This window comes from Microtus oregoni, unplaced genomic scaffold (genome assembly GCF_018167655.1).
Source record: "Microtus oregoni isolate MIOR12 unplaced genomic scaffold, Mior012 000008F_ref0000371, whole genome shotgun sequence".
In the NCBI taxonomy this organism is placed as follows: Eukaryota; Metazoa; Chordata; class Mammalia; order Rodentia; family Cricetidae; genus Microtus; species Microtus oregoni.
The window spans coordinates 6308755-6324692 of NW_024543067.1; the positions used below are offsets into that span (position 1 = coordinate 6308755).

Consider the following 15938-nt stretch of genomic DNA (forward strand, 5'->3'; position numbering starts at 1 on the left):
TTGATCTGTAACAGCCCGTTACACGAGCCCCACCCCAGACTTGAAGTACTAGGGATGGAACCCAGGGCTGTGCACACACCAAGCAGAAGCTGCATCTCCCCTCCTCTTTACATTTTCCCATGGTTCTGCTAGTCACCCTCCTCTCCACGTCCCCCCAAGGCCCTCCTCTCCCAGGCCTCCTGTGTATCTCTGCTGCTAGTAAAACAGCCATATGCTCCGTGTGCCTTCGTCACCAGAATTTAAGCTCCTGGGGACTGGGGTCACACCATCTTACTCTGCATCCTGGGAAAAAGCAGGACACTGGGCCTGGCATACTGGAGACTCTCTCTTACTGAAACGGAAGCAATAACTTTAAGATGAATGTACCTTGCAGACAGAGAGCAGCTAGTTCCACAGCCGTTTCATAGGGACACTTCAGTCTTGGGAAAAGAAAAAAAAGAAAAAGAAATTAGCACTGCAAGGGAGCTCTCCACTTGGAACTACGTAACAAATAATAGTAAAAAACACCCTTAAAAGGGAGCAGTGTTTATGTAGTGTCTGATGCTAGTGGGTTGTATTTTCCGTGTCTATGTTAAAGAGCACTAATACACATTCCAAATTTCCCAGGGCAGTTCCCTGCATATGACAAAACTATCCAAGTATTCGTTCTACCAACCAGGCAGACACTTCTACTGAACTCGAAAAGACCTGGGGGTGTTTAGGAGGCAGAATGAAGCCTTCTGTTTGTCTCGTTAGCTTAAACTGATTTCCTCTGGATACAGTCCATTAGTCTTTCCAAGCTGCCTTCAGTCTTCCTTGAAACAAAGCCAGGAGGGTAAACAGACACGCACCAGCAGCGGGTCTACAACTTCGAGGACCACTAGCTGAGCTGGGCATGCTAACAGGTCCAGCTGAGGCAGAGCTACTGCAGATTCCAAGGCTGGCTAGGAGAACTGTATTGATGGACACGGCACGGCGCTTCCTAGTTCTTAAGGTCTTCTCATATGTGTAATACAGCTGAGTCAATGTGTAGTCTATAAACTCTTAGGATGGGTCTGGCCAGCACCCCACGCCATTTCTCATCTTCCAGATGAGACAGTGAGTCCTCAGCATCTTGCCCAAAGTCTTCCAGCCGACAGGAGGCAGTGCTGGGCTCAGAACACTCTCTCTGTTAGAAGATAACAGCTGGGTGGGAGTGGAGAGAAACTGCAAAGCACTAGCCATGGAGGAAGTACTGGCATCAACGCTTTCCAAACCGGAGACACGTTCCACAGTGACAGGGCCTTCAGTGTGGTGAGCACGGAGCTGACAGCGGTAACAATGCACACATACTCAGCACACGTCAGCCAGACACTGTACTGCATGGCTGAGGAAGGCCAATGCATACGCTGGAGAGTCTACCAGAGTCTACCATCCCATTGCCTACCTGTCACTCAAAGTTTTACAGTGCATTTCCTATTAAGAATTTGCAAACACGGATATTACATCTTATTTGTTACATTTAAGTTTTTATTTATAGAACTGACATATTTGGTTTTGCTGTTTGAGACAGGGTCTTACTGTGTATCTCAGACTGGCCTAGAACTCACTAGGTAGACCAGACTGGCCTCAAACTCACTCAGATCCACCTGCATCTGCCTCTCCAGCTCTGTGATGAGATGTCTGGGCCACCACAAATGGCAGAAATCACCCATTAAATTTCCTTCAGATTACATTCAAAATCAGAAAATATTCCTGTTGATTAACATCAGGTACTGCTTCTTAGACTTAATAAAGACAGAGGTTTTTTTTTTAATGTAACAGAAAATATGCGATAACTCTTATTGGAAAATGATTAAAGCTAACTTGAAAAAAATCTTATATTTATTTATTCATATAAATAGATAAGGTTGTGTGTGTGTGTCCATTGTGCATACGTGCTCAGATGTTAGGGGATATTGCACATACCACAGCATGTGTTTGGAGGTCAGAGCCTAACTTTCAGGCCCTAGGGATCAAACTCCGGTTATCTGGCTTGGGTGCCTTCACCCGCTGAGCCGTTTTGTCAGCCTTCTTCCTCTAAGAAGGCTCCCTCAACACCAACCACATAATGCTGTTTTGTGACAACATGATAATGTGTTTTGCTAATGGTCACCATAAGCCCAATGCCTTGAGCTTCAATAGCATTTTTAAGATGGGAAAGGAAATGAGATGAGGAGCCTAGAGCTCTTCCAGCAGGGCCAGATAAAGACCCCTTCACATTGCTTCGATGTGACAGCAATGAGTGGGAGCTGTATATGTACACCTGCGGACATGTATGTGGCTTGCAAATACAAGGGAAGCCAGCACGAATGGGGCAGTGATGTGACAGGGAGACAGTGGTCCCCAAATACACATCATTCAAGAAACTCAATGCACACACTTGAAGATCATTAAAAAAAAAAAAAAAAGGACAAAAATGATAGCGGTTCAAGTATCTGACTCATTTGCTACAACCTGGGGTACTGTTTATTTAATTTGGTAACGAGGATACAGGGTGGAAGAGTTAAAACAGCAAATTACTGAGGTATACTATACTCTATGTGGGGTTAAGAGTTAGAACAAAAGCATACTTACTTTCCAGAAAGAATGTCATGCCTGAGTTGTAAAACAAACAGGTACCTGACAAACATACACAAAAGTCAACAGAGGGGAACCCTTCCCTTTCCCAGCCACCTCCAATCCCCAGCCTCCCGTCACAAATCCCCCACACCTCACCCCCGGCACATGCCCTGGCATTCTGTGCTGTCAAAAGGGAGTCCAAATGAACAAGGAAGGAGCCTCCTTCGGAGCCTGTGGAAAGGCATCCTAGGTCTCACTGGGCTGGGCAGGGAAATGCATGTCGGAAGTTTGCAAGATACTTGTAGGATGGAGCAGGGATGCAACATCAAGCAGTCTGATGCTACTTGCAGGATGGCTTTGGTGCAGGAGAAACTAGCTCAACAGGCACAGAGAATTAAAAAAAAAAGGCAAGCCATGCATCTAAGAAAAATGGGCAGGGTGGCACTGAGCTGGCACCTGGCCAGCTACACCTAGCAGATTCCAGAAGTCTCTCAAAAAGTCTGCAGCTGACTGCAGGGTCTACTGGAAACCACAGGCTTTTCTTCTGGTTGTAGTTTAAGTGTTTACTCTGTCTTTAAAAGAAACAAACTAAATACGCATGCAAACCATGTCACATACAAACACACACACACACACACACACACAAATCCCAAAATTACACTACAGGTAATTACAGTGATAATAAGAAACAAGAAGGAAAAACATAAGAAGGCTTACCAAGCAAAAAAAAATAAAATAAATGTCTTCATCTCAACTAAAAGTCTTTTCTTTCCAGGAAGATGTGGGCACCAGAACCACTTTGTACCAACCAAAGCCTCCCACACTCCACTCCAGGCCTAGGGAGTCAGGATCCTACACTTGAGTGGTCCCCAGGAATCTCATTTTTTCAAAAACTTCCCAATGTTTTCGATTCACACTCCTGGCTTAAAAAATGACTAGCTTCGGCGACAACTAGGGACAACACATATTATAAGGACTTCCAAAGAGACATACTGAAGTTGCTTAATGAGCTAACCTTGGAAGCCATGTGGGCAGTCCTTTTCTGTGGAGTGGCTATACGCTTTGGATGACCCAGAAATCAAAGTGGGCAGGCAGGCTGAAGGTTCTACCTCATTCCGGAAGATTTCTGCTTCCCAATAGATCCTTAACTACAACCGAACTTCCTTCCACTTCTGAAATTTAGGACGCTGACGTGTATTGGCACCAACAAGAGCATGGTGTCCATGTGACCGAAAGGTCTGATTCTCATAGGGAACCCAACAGGAAAAGCCCCTCAGGCCCTTGTCGTGGGCACTAGTGACAGCTTTTCAAATGTCACTTAGGAGGTCCTCTCCAAGTCGCTGACCACCAGTGTAGGCCACCCACCCATGCACAAGTTACTGCTACACTGCCTCACACACAAACCCCGTGACGAGGGCACTCTGGGGATCTCAAGAGCCCGCTAAAGCATTCCACAGACGGAGGGGAAGCTCCACACTCCAACCCCTATTCACATTCTCTTTATTCTTCTCTATTGCTTCTGAAATTCAAGAGATAAACATAGGCATTTATGACATAAAAATATGCAGCGGAGCTGAGAAATATATAAAGAGGGTCCTAACAAAATCTGTGGTGACAGAGCCGCTTATAGGAAGTGAAAAGTTCCTTCTACCGGAACAATCAGAATGCTTTGCAACACCAAAAAATAAATAAATAAATAAATAAATAAAATCTTCTCACAATATCTCCATTTTTGTTTTGTTTTGTTTTTGTAGTGAAGACAAAGATAAAATGCCATACATGAACCCATCACTTCCCCAAGATCCAGAAAAATCCACCTCATTTGATTCCTATGCAAAATATCAAATTAAGCACACTGGTGGGTTTTCAAGAGGGTAGAGAAGCCTGGGGAAAGTGCTAGTAACTTTTGCTTAGTAACACAGAGGACTAAAAACCAAAGCTAGCCATCCCACTGGAAAGACCCCGCCCCTCGTCTGGCGGGGGCGGGGCTACTGACTGGAATTGTCTGTGTGAAGCCCTACCTTGTAAACTCCTCTCGAAGGTTGTTTGGCTCCGAAGAATAGTATTTGACTCGAAAGTGCAAAGCGTAAGCAGGTCCAACTAAATATTTGGAGACAGAAAGGTAGATGTTTGTCTCCCACCAGACGAAAGGAAACAACACATCCCAATGACGGTAAGCTCACTGCTCCATCGGGAGGTTGAAAAATGAAACCGAACTTTTAGGTTGACCAGGAGGGTTTAGCGGGGACCACCACTCTGGCAGAAATCCCTGAGGGTCTGGGTGGGTAAAAAGAGCTGGCATTTCGCTATCTCTGATGGGGTTACTCCAAACTGGCACCCACGTTTTACAACGTATAAAACGGGCTGGAGGCAACTGACGGATAAAACAGCAAAGTGTTCTGCGAGGTGGAGACACAGTAAAAATATTTTAAGGCACTTTCAAGAGAATATAATTTCCAGACGATCTAAGCATAAGCATTGGAGAAATATGGCTCCCACACCTGTGAGGAAGGCGCTGGAGCCTTCCTGCTTCCTACTCTCCGTACTGAATCTGAAACTTACTTGAAAATGAGGAAAGGGGGTGTCAGGTTTCTGCATAGTAAGTCAGTCAGTTCTCATTGGCAGGGGCGTCGGATGTGAACCGGGAGCACAGGTGGGGCTCAGTATCTACCCAAAATACGCATTCAATTTTCAAGTTCTACTCTCTGGCCAGTTTAAAGGAAGTAGAAACCAGCCATTTAACATCGGATCTATTTACACATCAAAAGATCTCAAACATCTTACCAAAGGAGTTTACTGACAGGTTTAAAAAAGAAAGAAAAGACGTGAGCAGACTGGAGGCAATGACCTACCTTTCATCTGTTTCTTTATGGGTTTCGAATGGTCCAGCCAGTGCTGAAAGAAAGAAAATGTTTCCTTAGAAACTAAGTACGTGCCCCGAGAGCTCCCCCCACCCCACCCTGTGCTACAAACCCGGGTGGTTCCACTCACAGAGACCTGAGACTGAGTCAGATCTTGAACTCCTCACTGGAGATCTGACACAGCTAGGTATGGTATTAAAAATTCGTGCCCGGAGAGGTGGCTCAGTAGTTAAGAACACTGGCTGTTCTTCCTGAGAACCCAGTTTAGATTTCCCAGCATCCACCCGGCGACTCACAACCGTCTGTAAAGCAGGCATTCAAAGCCCTCTTCTGACATCTGTGGGCATTGTACTCACATGGTGCGTGGCATACATATTCAGGCAAAACACCCATACACATAAAATAAAAATAAACAAACATGTAAAGCACCTGCTCTAGGGATAGGAGTTTGGATCCCTGGAACCTGTATAAAAGCCAGGTAGGTGGAGTAGTAACCTGTAATTCCGATTTAGGAAGGCAGAGAGAGGATTCCCAGAGTAAGCTAGCTGATGAGATTAGCAGTATCAGTGAGCTTTGGGTTTGATTGAGAGACCCTGCCTCAATGAATGAGGTGACAAAGCAATATCAACCCTCCACATGTGCCCATACACACGCAAATATGCATGCGCACACAAGCCACACATGTAAACGGAAAACCAAATAAATAGTTTGCTCGGACATGGAAGTGCATTTTTCTTGCAGCCAAACATTCCCAAGCTTTTAAGGAGTTCAGCAAGCTCTGAAACCCCTAAAAGTTTGACCTGTAAAGTCCCTTCTAAAACTTCTAGGTTGCTGACGTTACTGATGGTGCACTATGCTGCTGATCTTCCCTGGTGACTCTGGGTCTCCAGAGAGCACAAACTCCCATTTGTTGGCTAAGCGTTGGTTACACACCTGCCTTGTGGTTCTCACTCCCTCAACTCTGGAATCAGGAAAACAAAGTAAGGGAGCCCTCACTCCCTTACACTCCCAACCCCCACCACTGACAGAAAGACAGGCAGATGGTTCCGCTGTGGCCAGCAAGGATTTCAACTGCTCCTCATACGTCTCATATAATCTACTTCAGTTTTATCTGCTTAAGGAGGTTACAGAGCCATTTCCCTCATCTAAACATTTATGTCAAAACTGTTGACATATGCTCAGGAGCTGAACTTCTACAGAAAGCTACATATGAGAACACCAGAGAGGTATAACATCCAGATAAAGCCATCCTAACGAGAAGACATTGTGAATTAAAAATGCATTTTATCCCCCTGGCCTCTGTATCCCAGTTGGGTACATGGCAGACCATGGAGTGTTATGCCTATGATTGCATGGTTGTACCTGGGATCTCAAGACAGAACAGCACTCACCATCAACAACCCAGGAAAGGTCAAAATCACAACCTGCGGTCTGGTTGCTATCACTCTCATAGCGTTATAAAGCTGAACTGTCGTGAGTCAGGGGCTATCTGCACTCTGAGTCTCTCAGATCAAACCCTAATGGCAAGGGACCATGTGGCTGGTGGCTTTTGTGCTTCCTGTGAGGGGTCCAGGTATGGTACTCAGCTTGTTCTTACTGGATCGAGAAATATGAAGCATGACTTTCGAAATAATTTTGTTATATGTAAGACAATTCCACTTGCAAGGTGCACACAAGTCTGCACCATGAGTGCACAAGAAGGCTAGAAGAGGGTGTTGGGTTCCTCAGAACTGAGGTTTCAGATGGCAGTGAGCTGCCATGTGGGTACGGGAAATTGAAATCCTCTGGAACATTGGCCACTGCTCTTAACTGCTAAGCCAGCTCCACCAGCCCACAGTGTGACTTGTTTTTGAAAGGGAAGGGGCAGTGAGGCAATGCTCACCATCACTGTAAAGCAAACCCAATGTACACGGGAACTTCACCGTTACAAAAAGAACTGGAATGAAACAGGCAAAGTCGGCTTCTCTCCAGCTGTTCTAACCAGAGGCTAATTCCGCTGACTGCCAGGGACTCGCAGAAGCAATCGACACCACGCACGTGTTACTAATGAGAAAGGGCGGGGCTGAATGAGCACAGTGTACTCCACACCTAACTGCAAAGCCTGAGAGGGCTGTGTAGGAGGAGGGGGGATATGGAAACACACAAAGAATCACATAACAGATGAATTAGGACGCAATAAGCGTGCGGGCAGTGCTACAGAGAGGAGGATGCAGGCCTTTGTTATCTCCACGCTGCCTAGGCGGGGTAATAAAAGCGGATCGCCGCGGCAGGATGCCTATCTCAAAGGCACATGGCTGGGATGCTACATCTCATTGTTGATAGCTTTGAATTGGCAGTGACCTACATGCCCACCAACAAAGGCAGGATTCAAAAATGGCTCATCTGTATAATGCAATACTATTTTAAAAGGATGTAGGCTGATATTTACTGCCGTGACAAGAGAGCCACAGCACAATGCTAAGGTAGAAAAATAAATCAGGTAGGATCCTGTGTATAGAAAATGACTATTTTCTGTACAGACATGTCCAGAAAGATCTGTTGGGGATTTGGAGCAGGGAGACAGGGGTGATAATAACATGAATATCATTTTCTTTTGCTTTTCTGAAGAGCCTTTTATTTTAATGAGATTATCATTTAGGGGCAGGGAGGCTGGTTGTCTAGTTTGTATTTATTTGCTGTTTGCCTACTAAACACATGTGTTTTCTGAGACAGGATCCCATGTATTCCAGGCTGGTCTCAACCTCTCCATGTACCTGAGGATGACCATGAACTTCTGATCCTCTTATTCCCACCTCCTGAGTGCTGGGAATGCACACCCAGACTGCGCGGTAAGGAGCATCCAACCCAGAGCTTCCTGCATCCTAGGTAAGCACGCTAATACCCAGGCTACATCCTCAGCTCCGTACCAGGCAATTTTGATTAGGAATTTGCAGAACAAGAATCAAACCTCACCACTGCCCTTAAGCATGCCGAAAACCCCTAATCTCATCCTGGGAAGGATAGACACAGAGAGGATAGAGGCATATTCTGCCATGTATCACGCTAATGTCTATGACCAAGCCTGTGCTTAGATGAATTCACAGTTCCCAGGGACAGAAAGCTCTCCTGCAGGGAGCCTTTTAGTAAAAGCAGCTCCAGACACTCACAGCTTAGAGGAACCCACCCTTTTCTTTCCTTTCTCGGGTTTCCTTATTATTATTCTGAGTAGATCAAGTTCAAAACCACCTTCCCTCTCCTTCCACTGCTGACCCTCATCTCCATCCAAGCCCAACTTGTGTGGCTTCCTTGGCCTGAAGGAAACTCTGATTGTCCATTACAATGCTGGATGAGCTAAAATAAAGAAGCTGGTACCCAGGAGTCACCCAAGAGCCACCAGGCACATTTGCAAAGCATCCATTGCACAGATGCGCCTGGTGTGCCTGTTCCATACTTACCACTCAGTCTTCTATATCCTCCTCTACAGGAAGATGCCCTATGGAACGTAAAATGTCCACGGCTCTATGCGAGCTCTATAAAAAACCTCAAGCAATGCCAGGGTTTATGGGCCAGTCCAGGAGGTGAAATGGCCAAATGTCCACAGTTGAGGCTAACATCAGGGCAGATGGATGCCAGATGCTCTTACGGGCAGCAGCCAGCTCCATCCTGGGGCCACACTGCTAATGGGGCTCCCTTTATCTGTCTTTATGGGGCTTCATCATTTGTATCTAAAGCGGGGCTTGCAAAGAATGAGACCATGAAATACCTGGTGCTTTGGAAGTCAAGAAAGGAATCCAAAGTGACATCCTTATTCTGAGCTCCTTGACTCATGGGGCTTTTCAGAACAGGAGTTGGTGGCTTCCTCAGAGGCAACAAGAAAACTACTCACTACCCTGAAATAGAGATGATAAAGACTATCTTGTGTCCAACCAGCTCAAAATGACCTGGCTTTCTTCACAGCTGCAAAGGCTTACTAGCTGCTGATCACTGGTGCGGCATCCCCCCAGAACCCCACACCCTGTGACTTGAATACCAGGGCAACAAAAGCCAGACCTGACACTTAAAAACTTGTATCCTACATCAGCTTGAGAGCTGCACCAGGGGCAGCAAGTCCTGTCAGGCATGTTCCTCCGTATCTTAGCTAAACAAAGCAGACCAGCATCAGCGAAGATGACAGCAGACAGCCCGAGCTCCTTTGCAGACCATTAAACCAGTCACTGTCAGCAGACCGATGCGTTTCTGAGTTCAGATGGCAGGACACCGAGCTCAGACCTCTCGCGGGTGTTAGCAAGGTGATTTCTTGTCTGAATCTGTCGTGCCGGTCCATCTGGCAAGCTCTTTCCATAAATCAAGATGTGGGATGTGATCCTGGCAGAGACCATCTGTTCTCCTGGAGCATCGGCTCCGGAGATGCGACCGGCATAGGCTGGCTGGAGAATTTAATGATTGGAGTCCTCAGGGGAAGCACTGAAGCTCAGAGGTTAAAGAGTCTGAAGTCTCTGTTCACAGAGCCCTTGCCATGAAGGCTGGGTGATGGGACTTTTAGAATCTAGTATCCCGCCGTGAAGACTGAGTGATCGGACTTTTAGAATCTAGTATCCCACCACAAAGGCTGAGCCATGGGACTCATGGGCTAGTAGTTAGAAATTTCCTTGGCTTATCAGGCGTTTGTAGTTTGCCTTGATATAGGAGCCAGAAGGGGTCTGAAGAGGAAATCATATCCACAGGATGAAGAGAGAAGGGACGGAAAGAACACTTGGGGTTCACTCTCCAATTCTGATTCAGGGCTGGGGATAGGGGAATTAAGAGACTAGGATGGGATTTCAACTCACTGTTAGTGTCAGTGTCCCCAACGCAAGACCTACCACAATCCAAATCGGTGCTAAGCACCATCTCTACATGCAGGAGGGGTCACCCTTCCTCTTCATCCAGAATGGAGCCCACCAAACTCAGAGTGTTGATGTGAGACTTCCTTGGGGATGAGCCTAGGTCTCCCTGCAACAGCTTCCCACTGAGCACCGCTCTCTGCCCTGTGGACCCTCCCCTCACCGCGGAGTCAGGGACAGGCTACTGGAAGTCTGTTGACCTTCTTCAGTCTATGGGATGCTTCTCTAGTCTGCCACACGTGGAGGCAGAAGATCAGAGTTCCTTTCCTGCTCTGCAACCTTCTGGTATGTGGTCCTGAGTAAGCCTCTCACTTGCCCCTGCTTCATCTTCTCAACATATGCTGGCCCCCAGTATATGTGTGGGATCAACCACTTCAACAGCTGGAAGGAAGAGGTGCTGTCTGGTCTTCTGCAATAGTTACACAGATACCCACATATCACATTTATACACAGCCCTTTCTTTCCTTTCTTTCTTTCTTTCCTCCCTCCTTCCCTCCCTTCCTCCCTCCCTCCTTCCTTCCTTCTTTCGTAGTGAGTGCTCAAACCCAGGGCCTTCTATGTGTTGGCAAATTCTTCACCCCTGAGCTACAGCCCCAGCGCTGCTCCAGAGTGTCATGAGGCACAGTAGTGTTGGCACAGGTACTTGTAATGACCTTCTGAGACACTGGTAGCATGGAGCCAGGGAGCACTGCAGCATCTCCAGCGGCCACCACATCTGGGTGTCAACTCTGCTGCGCAGGCCTGCCTCTTAGTTGCCGGATTCACAGTCGTAAAGAACAGAAAAACAGCGCCTGGACTATCCTGGAGGAAAGGCCAAAATTGGCTTCCCTGGATTTCATGCTGCAGAATGAATATCAATGCCATCAATAAACCCCTGTTCCTGTTGGGAAGGGGTCAGTGAGGGAGACCCCCGGCTACACATGTCCCATACAACACCTGCCCCTTGGATGGGAAGGGAGACACCTCTCCCGTCAAAACTGTTGCTTCAAGTCCTGTCCTAAATCCCTGCCTCCCCTCTGCTTGGAAAACTCCTCTTCAAGTCCGTTGACACATCAATGCCCACTCCTCATCTTCTGCTTTATCTGATGCTCAGGTCTCTCCTCTGTGGGCCTAGCCACTGCCTGTTGGAGGGCTGACCCCAGTGTCCTCCATGGGAAACACCTATCTGTCTCCCTGACCAGAATGCACCCGGCAGGTACAAAGTCTAGCTCATGTCTGCAACCAAAGAGGCTGGCCCTGGTATGCCCTGAGTCAAGGTTGACAAATGTTCTCTTCCCATTTGTGTGTGTGTGTGAACGTGTGTGCGCGCGTGCATGCACTTCTCTGTATTTACTGTGCAAAGTACTGGACTTTGGAGTAAGATCAAATTTTGGATCCCGGCTTTGTCCTTACTCTATTGTTTACAAAGTTTCTAATGTCTCTTAGCCTTAGATTCATTCCCCTGTAAAATGGGCCGACTTTGCGGTCAGCTTTATAGCTGGATGATGGACGCTGAAGAGAAGTCATTAATGCTAGATCAGAGTGGGACCCCAGTCAACAGCAGCTACCGTAAGCAGGTAGCAAGCAGAAAGGCCGGGAGCACATGCCATAGGCCCTGGCTCTCTGCAGAAAGCTTGGTTATATAAACTCACGCTCCCAACCTCTTCTCTACGTTGATCCCAAGTGCAGATCTGCAGAGTCCTGCAGAGTGGGTCCCTGGGTGGCCTTCCTAAATGACATGGAAAAGGGAAACAGGAGGTCCCAGCTCCAACTGCTAAAAATAGGTGATGCCAACAGGATTTGACAGTTGCTTCAGGGCTGGGCAGGGTACCATGGAAACCAGGCTTGGCTCTTTTCAAGGAGCTGGGGAGATAAGCTTGGTATACACAGAACTGTGCCCAATGCCCAAGCACAGCCAGCCCTGGGGTGCTTGTGTTAGGGGCTGGGTGGGGATGGGAATATTTGAGGGAGCCTCAAATGTGAGGCAATATGCCCTCTCCAATGTATCATTCCTTCCCAGTGTCCCGTCTACTGCTCCTTCCTTCCCAGAAACACCATGGCATCTGATCACCTCCCAGCCCCTGTGAACATCAGTAATACCCAGCAGCCTTCTGGGAAGACTCTCTATAGGGTTTCTGAAATCCCCCACAGGTATGGCAGATCTGTCGCTTCCACCAGCTGCATCGTCTGGGTGCAATCACCTTGGTGACTTTGTGTCCCTCCCAAATCCGAACCAGCTGGAGAGAAGAGGCTGCTATGGTCTGGCTAAGGTTTGCCCCCAAGGCTTGGGTGCTGGAGGCTTGGTCTCTAGTGTAGTGGTGCTGAGGTCCTGGAAACTTTAAGAGGCAGAGCCTGGTGGGAATAAAATAGGTTACTGAGTTCCATCTTCACCAGGCTAAGATCCTGGGGACTGAATCCATTCTAAAGCAAAACCACCCCGTACCCATGGCCTCTTCTACAGGCAACCTCTTCCCCTTCTGGTTTTCTAATGTATTATGACCTCTCTTGGAAGACATGCAGATACAGCCACTTCCTATTGGACTTTCAGAGTCTAAGACAGTGCGGTAAGTAAACCTGTTTCCCTTGTAAAGTACCCTGAATCAAGCATCTTGCTACTGCAGTATGAGATAAACATACAGAGACCCACAAGCACGTCCCGGAAGATGTTTAAACCTTTTCTTCTCTATGAAGCCTGTACATATTATTAGCACGCATACACCACACACACACACACGCACACACACACACACACACACACACACACAAAGCACACACCATACAGACAGGAACACCCAAGGCTCAAGCATACAGTGTGCCCAAGCAGGAACATATACCTGAAATAGAAAACTTCAGTTGTGCTACCAAGTGATTCGTCAAGGCCAAAATGCGCCCCACCACATGAAAAGAACTACAAATGCCTCTCTACGATAGCTGCTAGTGGGTATGTGCCTTGCTCCCCCCAAAACGAAGAGAAAGTCATTAAGTCTCAGGAGGTAGTCAGAAAGATCTACTTATCTTTCTTTTTATCTGTATGATGAGTGCCTGCATATATGATGTACCACAGACCAGAAGAGATCCTCTAGGACTGGAGTAACCACTGCCATGTGGATGCTGGGACCAAACCCTGGTTCTCTGAAAGAACTGGAAGTGTTCTTAACTGCCGAGCCACGCCCCCAGCCCCATTTGTTTATATCTACAAATACCAAACCCAAAGACACGTAATAAGGCTTCAGAGGAGGCAAATGAGCTCCAAGGTTTACATAGAGGAAAAATGTTCAGAGAGCTAAGGAAACACTTCATGAGCCACGAGCTAGTCTGCAGAGATGATCAGAGAGACACCCAGAAGTTTAAGTAGAGGGAGACATATCTGTTGGGGAGGGGCCCAGTGAAATGGCACAGACACAGGCTGGCACCATCAGGACCAGTCTGCGATGGCATCAACTGAAAAAGCAAGGATCAGGGTAATAGGAAGGACCCTGGAGGCAGCAGCGCACCTCTGACGTCCTTGGACTTGAAGTCAGATGGGATCTCACACCTGCCTCACAGAAGTCTCTCACATCTGCAGAGGAAGACGCCGGAGCAGCTTCAGGACCAGCAGAGCCAAGATGTCTGCAGGTGTCTAGTCTGGGCAGGACACCTGAGCCCTGCTGTGAACATCCCTCCTGCTCCACAGTGAAAGGGCACAGAGATGGAACCGCCTGCCAGCCAAGTCAGCAGGGCTTCGTGGCAAAGCCTTTCATCAGAGAATCACATCCAAAGCCTTCCAGGAAGCTAAGCGGCTGTAGACCTGGGGATGAGGACATGGTGGCAAGCCAACAGGGCCCTTGGTTCCATAGAGAAAAGAGACATCTTTCTAGCTGGGCTCCTCCAGCTAGACCTGGAGCAGACACACCTGCAGACTAGTTACTGGCCATCGAGACCGAGAGCTCTTAAGTTTGAGGGGACAAACTTCACTTTACCAGGTGAGGAAACTGAAGTCGAGAGAGAAAAGACAGCTTATCCAAAGGCCACCAGATGGGTCAGAACCAGGAATAGGGCCCAGAACTGGTCCCAGCCCCAGGACTGTAGATCTAATGAAAAGCACCATCCACCTAAGGCAGAACAGAGATGAGTTTGGGGGACGTGAGGGGCTAAAGGGTATCAGAGGCTAGGGTGGTCAGGGGATGCCAAGCACAACTCTGAACACGGTTGCGCTGGCTGGTCTTATACCAACTTGACCCAAGCTAGAGTCGTCAGAGAGGAGGGAGCCTCAATTGAGAAAAGGCCTCTGTAAGATCTGGCTGGAAGGCATTTTCTTAATTAGTGATTGGTCAGGGAGGACCCAGTCCATTGTGAGTGGTGCCATCCCTGGGCTGGTGGCCCTGGGTTCTACAAGAAAGCAGCTGAGCAAGCCAGTAAGCAGCAGCACCTCCCTCCAAGGCTGCTGCATCAGCTCCTGCCTCCAGGTTCCTGCCCTGCTTGACTTCCTGCCCTCACTGCTTTGGATGATGAACTGTTACATGGAAGTGTGAAAAAAATAAACTCTTTCCCTCCCCATGTTGCTTTTGGTCATAGTGTTTCATCGCAGCAGTAGCAACCCTAAAGAAAGACAGTGGTTCTCAGGAAGCGACCGGAAAGGAACTGTGGGTGCCACTGCAGAAGGAAGATGCAAAGGCAAGCCGACTCCTTTACCCCAAAATGGAGTAAGGATAGACAGGAAGAGAGGCTTGGAGATACAGGGCAAAAAGCACAGGAGTTTGGGGCAGATGGCCTCCGTCTCCTCTGCAGGAGAACAGCTGTTAGACAGAATTGGTGAGGCTAGGACTCGAATTCTGTGGTAGGAGCCAGAAAAGGAACCAACGGCACCTGGACACCTGTGAGAAGCTCGCACTCCTGACACACAGCTTGGAGGCTTGGACTTGGCTGAACCTGTGATCTCTGCTGCACACAAAAGACATAGGCGCTCATCTCCAGGAATGCTCAGCAGCCTGGGAGAAGCCACAGGGAAAACAGATGGGTGTGGTTCCAAGGGAGGTCAGAGAACAGCATGGGGGCAGGAGAACCAAAAACTGAGTGGGGACCAACTGAGTGGGGACCACTGCCTAGTCACTCTAGGGCAGGGAAGAAGGCAGAGAAAAGAGGAGCCTGGGGAGTGGGAGATGGGTCAGAAGGACAGGAACAAAGGAATCTGTGAGGTTTGCCGAAATGAGGTTTAAATGAGAGAAACGGGGTCTCTAGAATATGGTCGGAGTCAGCAAGGCGAGTCCTAAGTTCACCCAGGTGAAGAAAAAAATAAAGAAGCCTGGATGGATGTGAAGGCCATGAGGGCAGAGGGCAGACACTCAATTTTAAGGAAGTAGACGGGGCTAGGGAGACAGAAAAGGAGAGGGTAGGATGCCTCCCTGGAACTCACGGGGAAAGGGAAGCTCCAGCTGAGAAACAAAGGACTCAGACAGTCAAGCAGGCAACAGTTGTTGCAAGGCAGGGACTCTACTGAGAGCAGACAGAAGCCCTAAGGTACAAAGGGAAGCAGTGGTGCCCGGGTGCACAGACACCCAAGGGATCCCTCCTCAGGACGATGCAGCCAGGAGCACCAACAGCCAGATTCCATCACCTCAGGGCTCAGCATCTCCCCAAGAGTCTCCCGCAAACCCATTTGCCAGGCACCAGTTTTGAACAGCTGCAGCTACATCATCTT

General features: G+C 48.0%; 1 protein-coding gene across 7 annotated transcripts in view; it reads right to left on the minus strand.

The window, feature by feature from the left end:
- The window catches only part of Epb41l4b (erythrocyte membrane protein band 4.1 like 4B), a 149035-nt gene that overhangs the window by 86236 nt on the left and 46861 nt on the right, over window positions 1-15938 (minus strand). For all 7 annotated transcript variants that reach the window (XM_041656991.1, XM_041656992.1, XM_041656994.1 and 4 more), the window contains exons 3-6: window positions 5412-5454; window positions 4581-4659; window positions 2575-2619; window positions 367-419 (exon numbers count right to left, since the gene is read on the minus strand). In XM_041656991.1, coding sequence (XP_041512925.1) covers window positions 367-419; window positions 2575-2619; window positions 4581-4659; window positions 5412-5454 — 220 coding nt within the window. The remainder of the gene's footprint in view (window positions 1-366; window positions 420-2574; window positions 2620-4580; window positions 4660-5411; window positions 5455-15938) is intronic.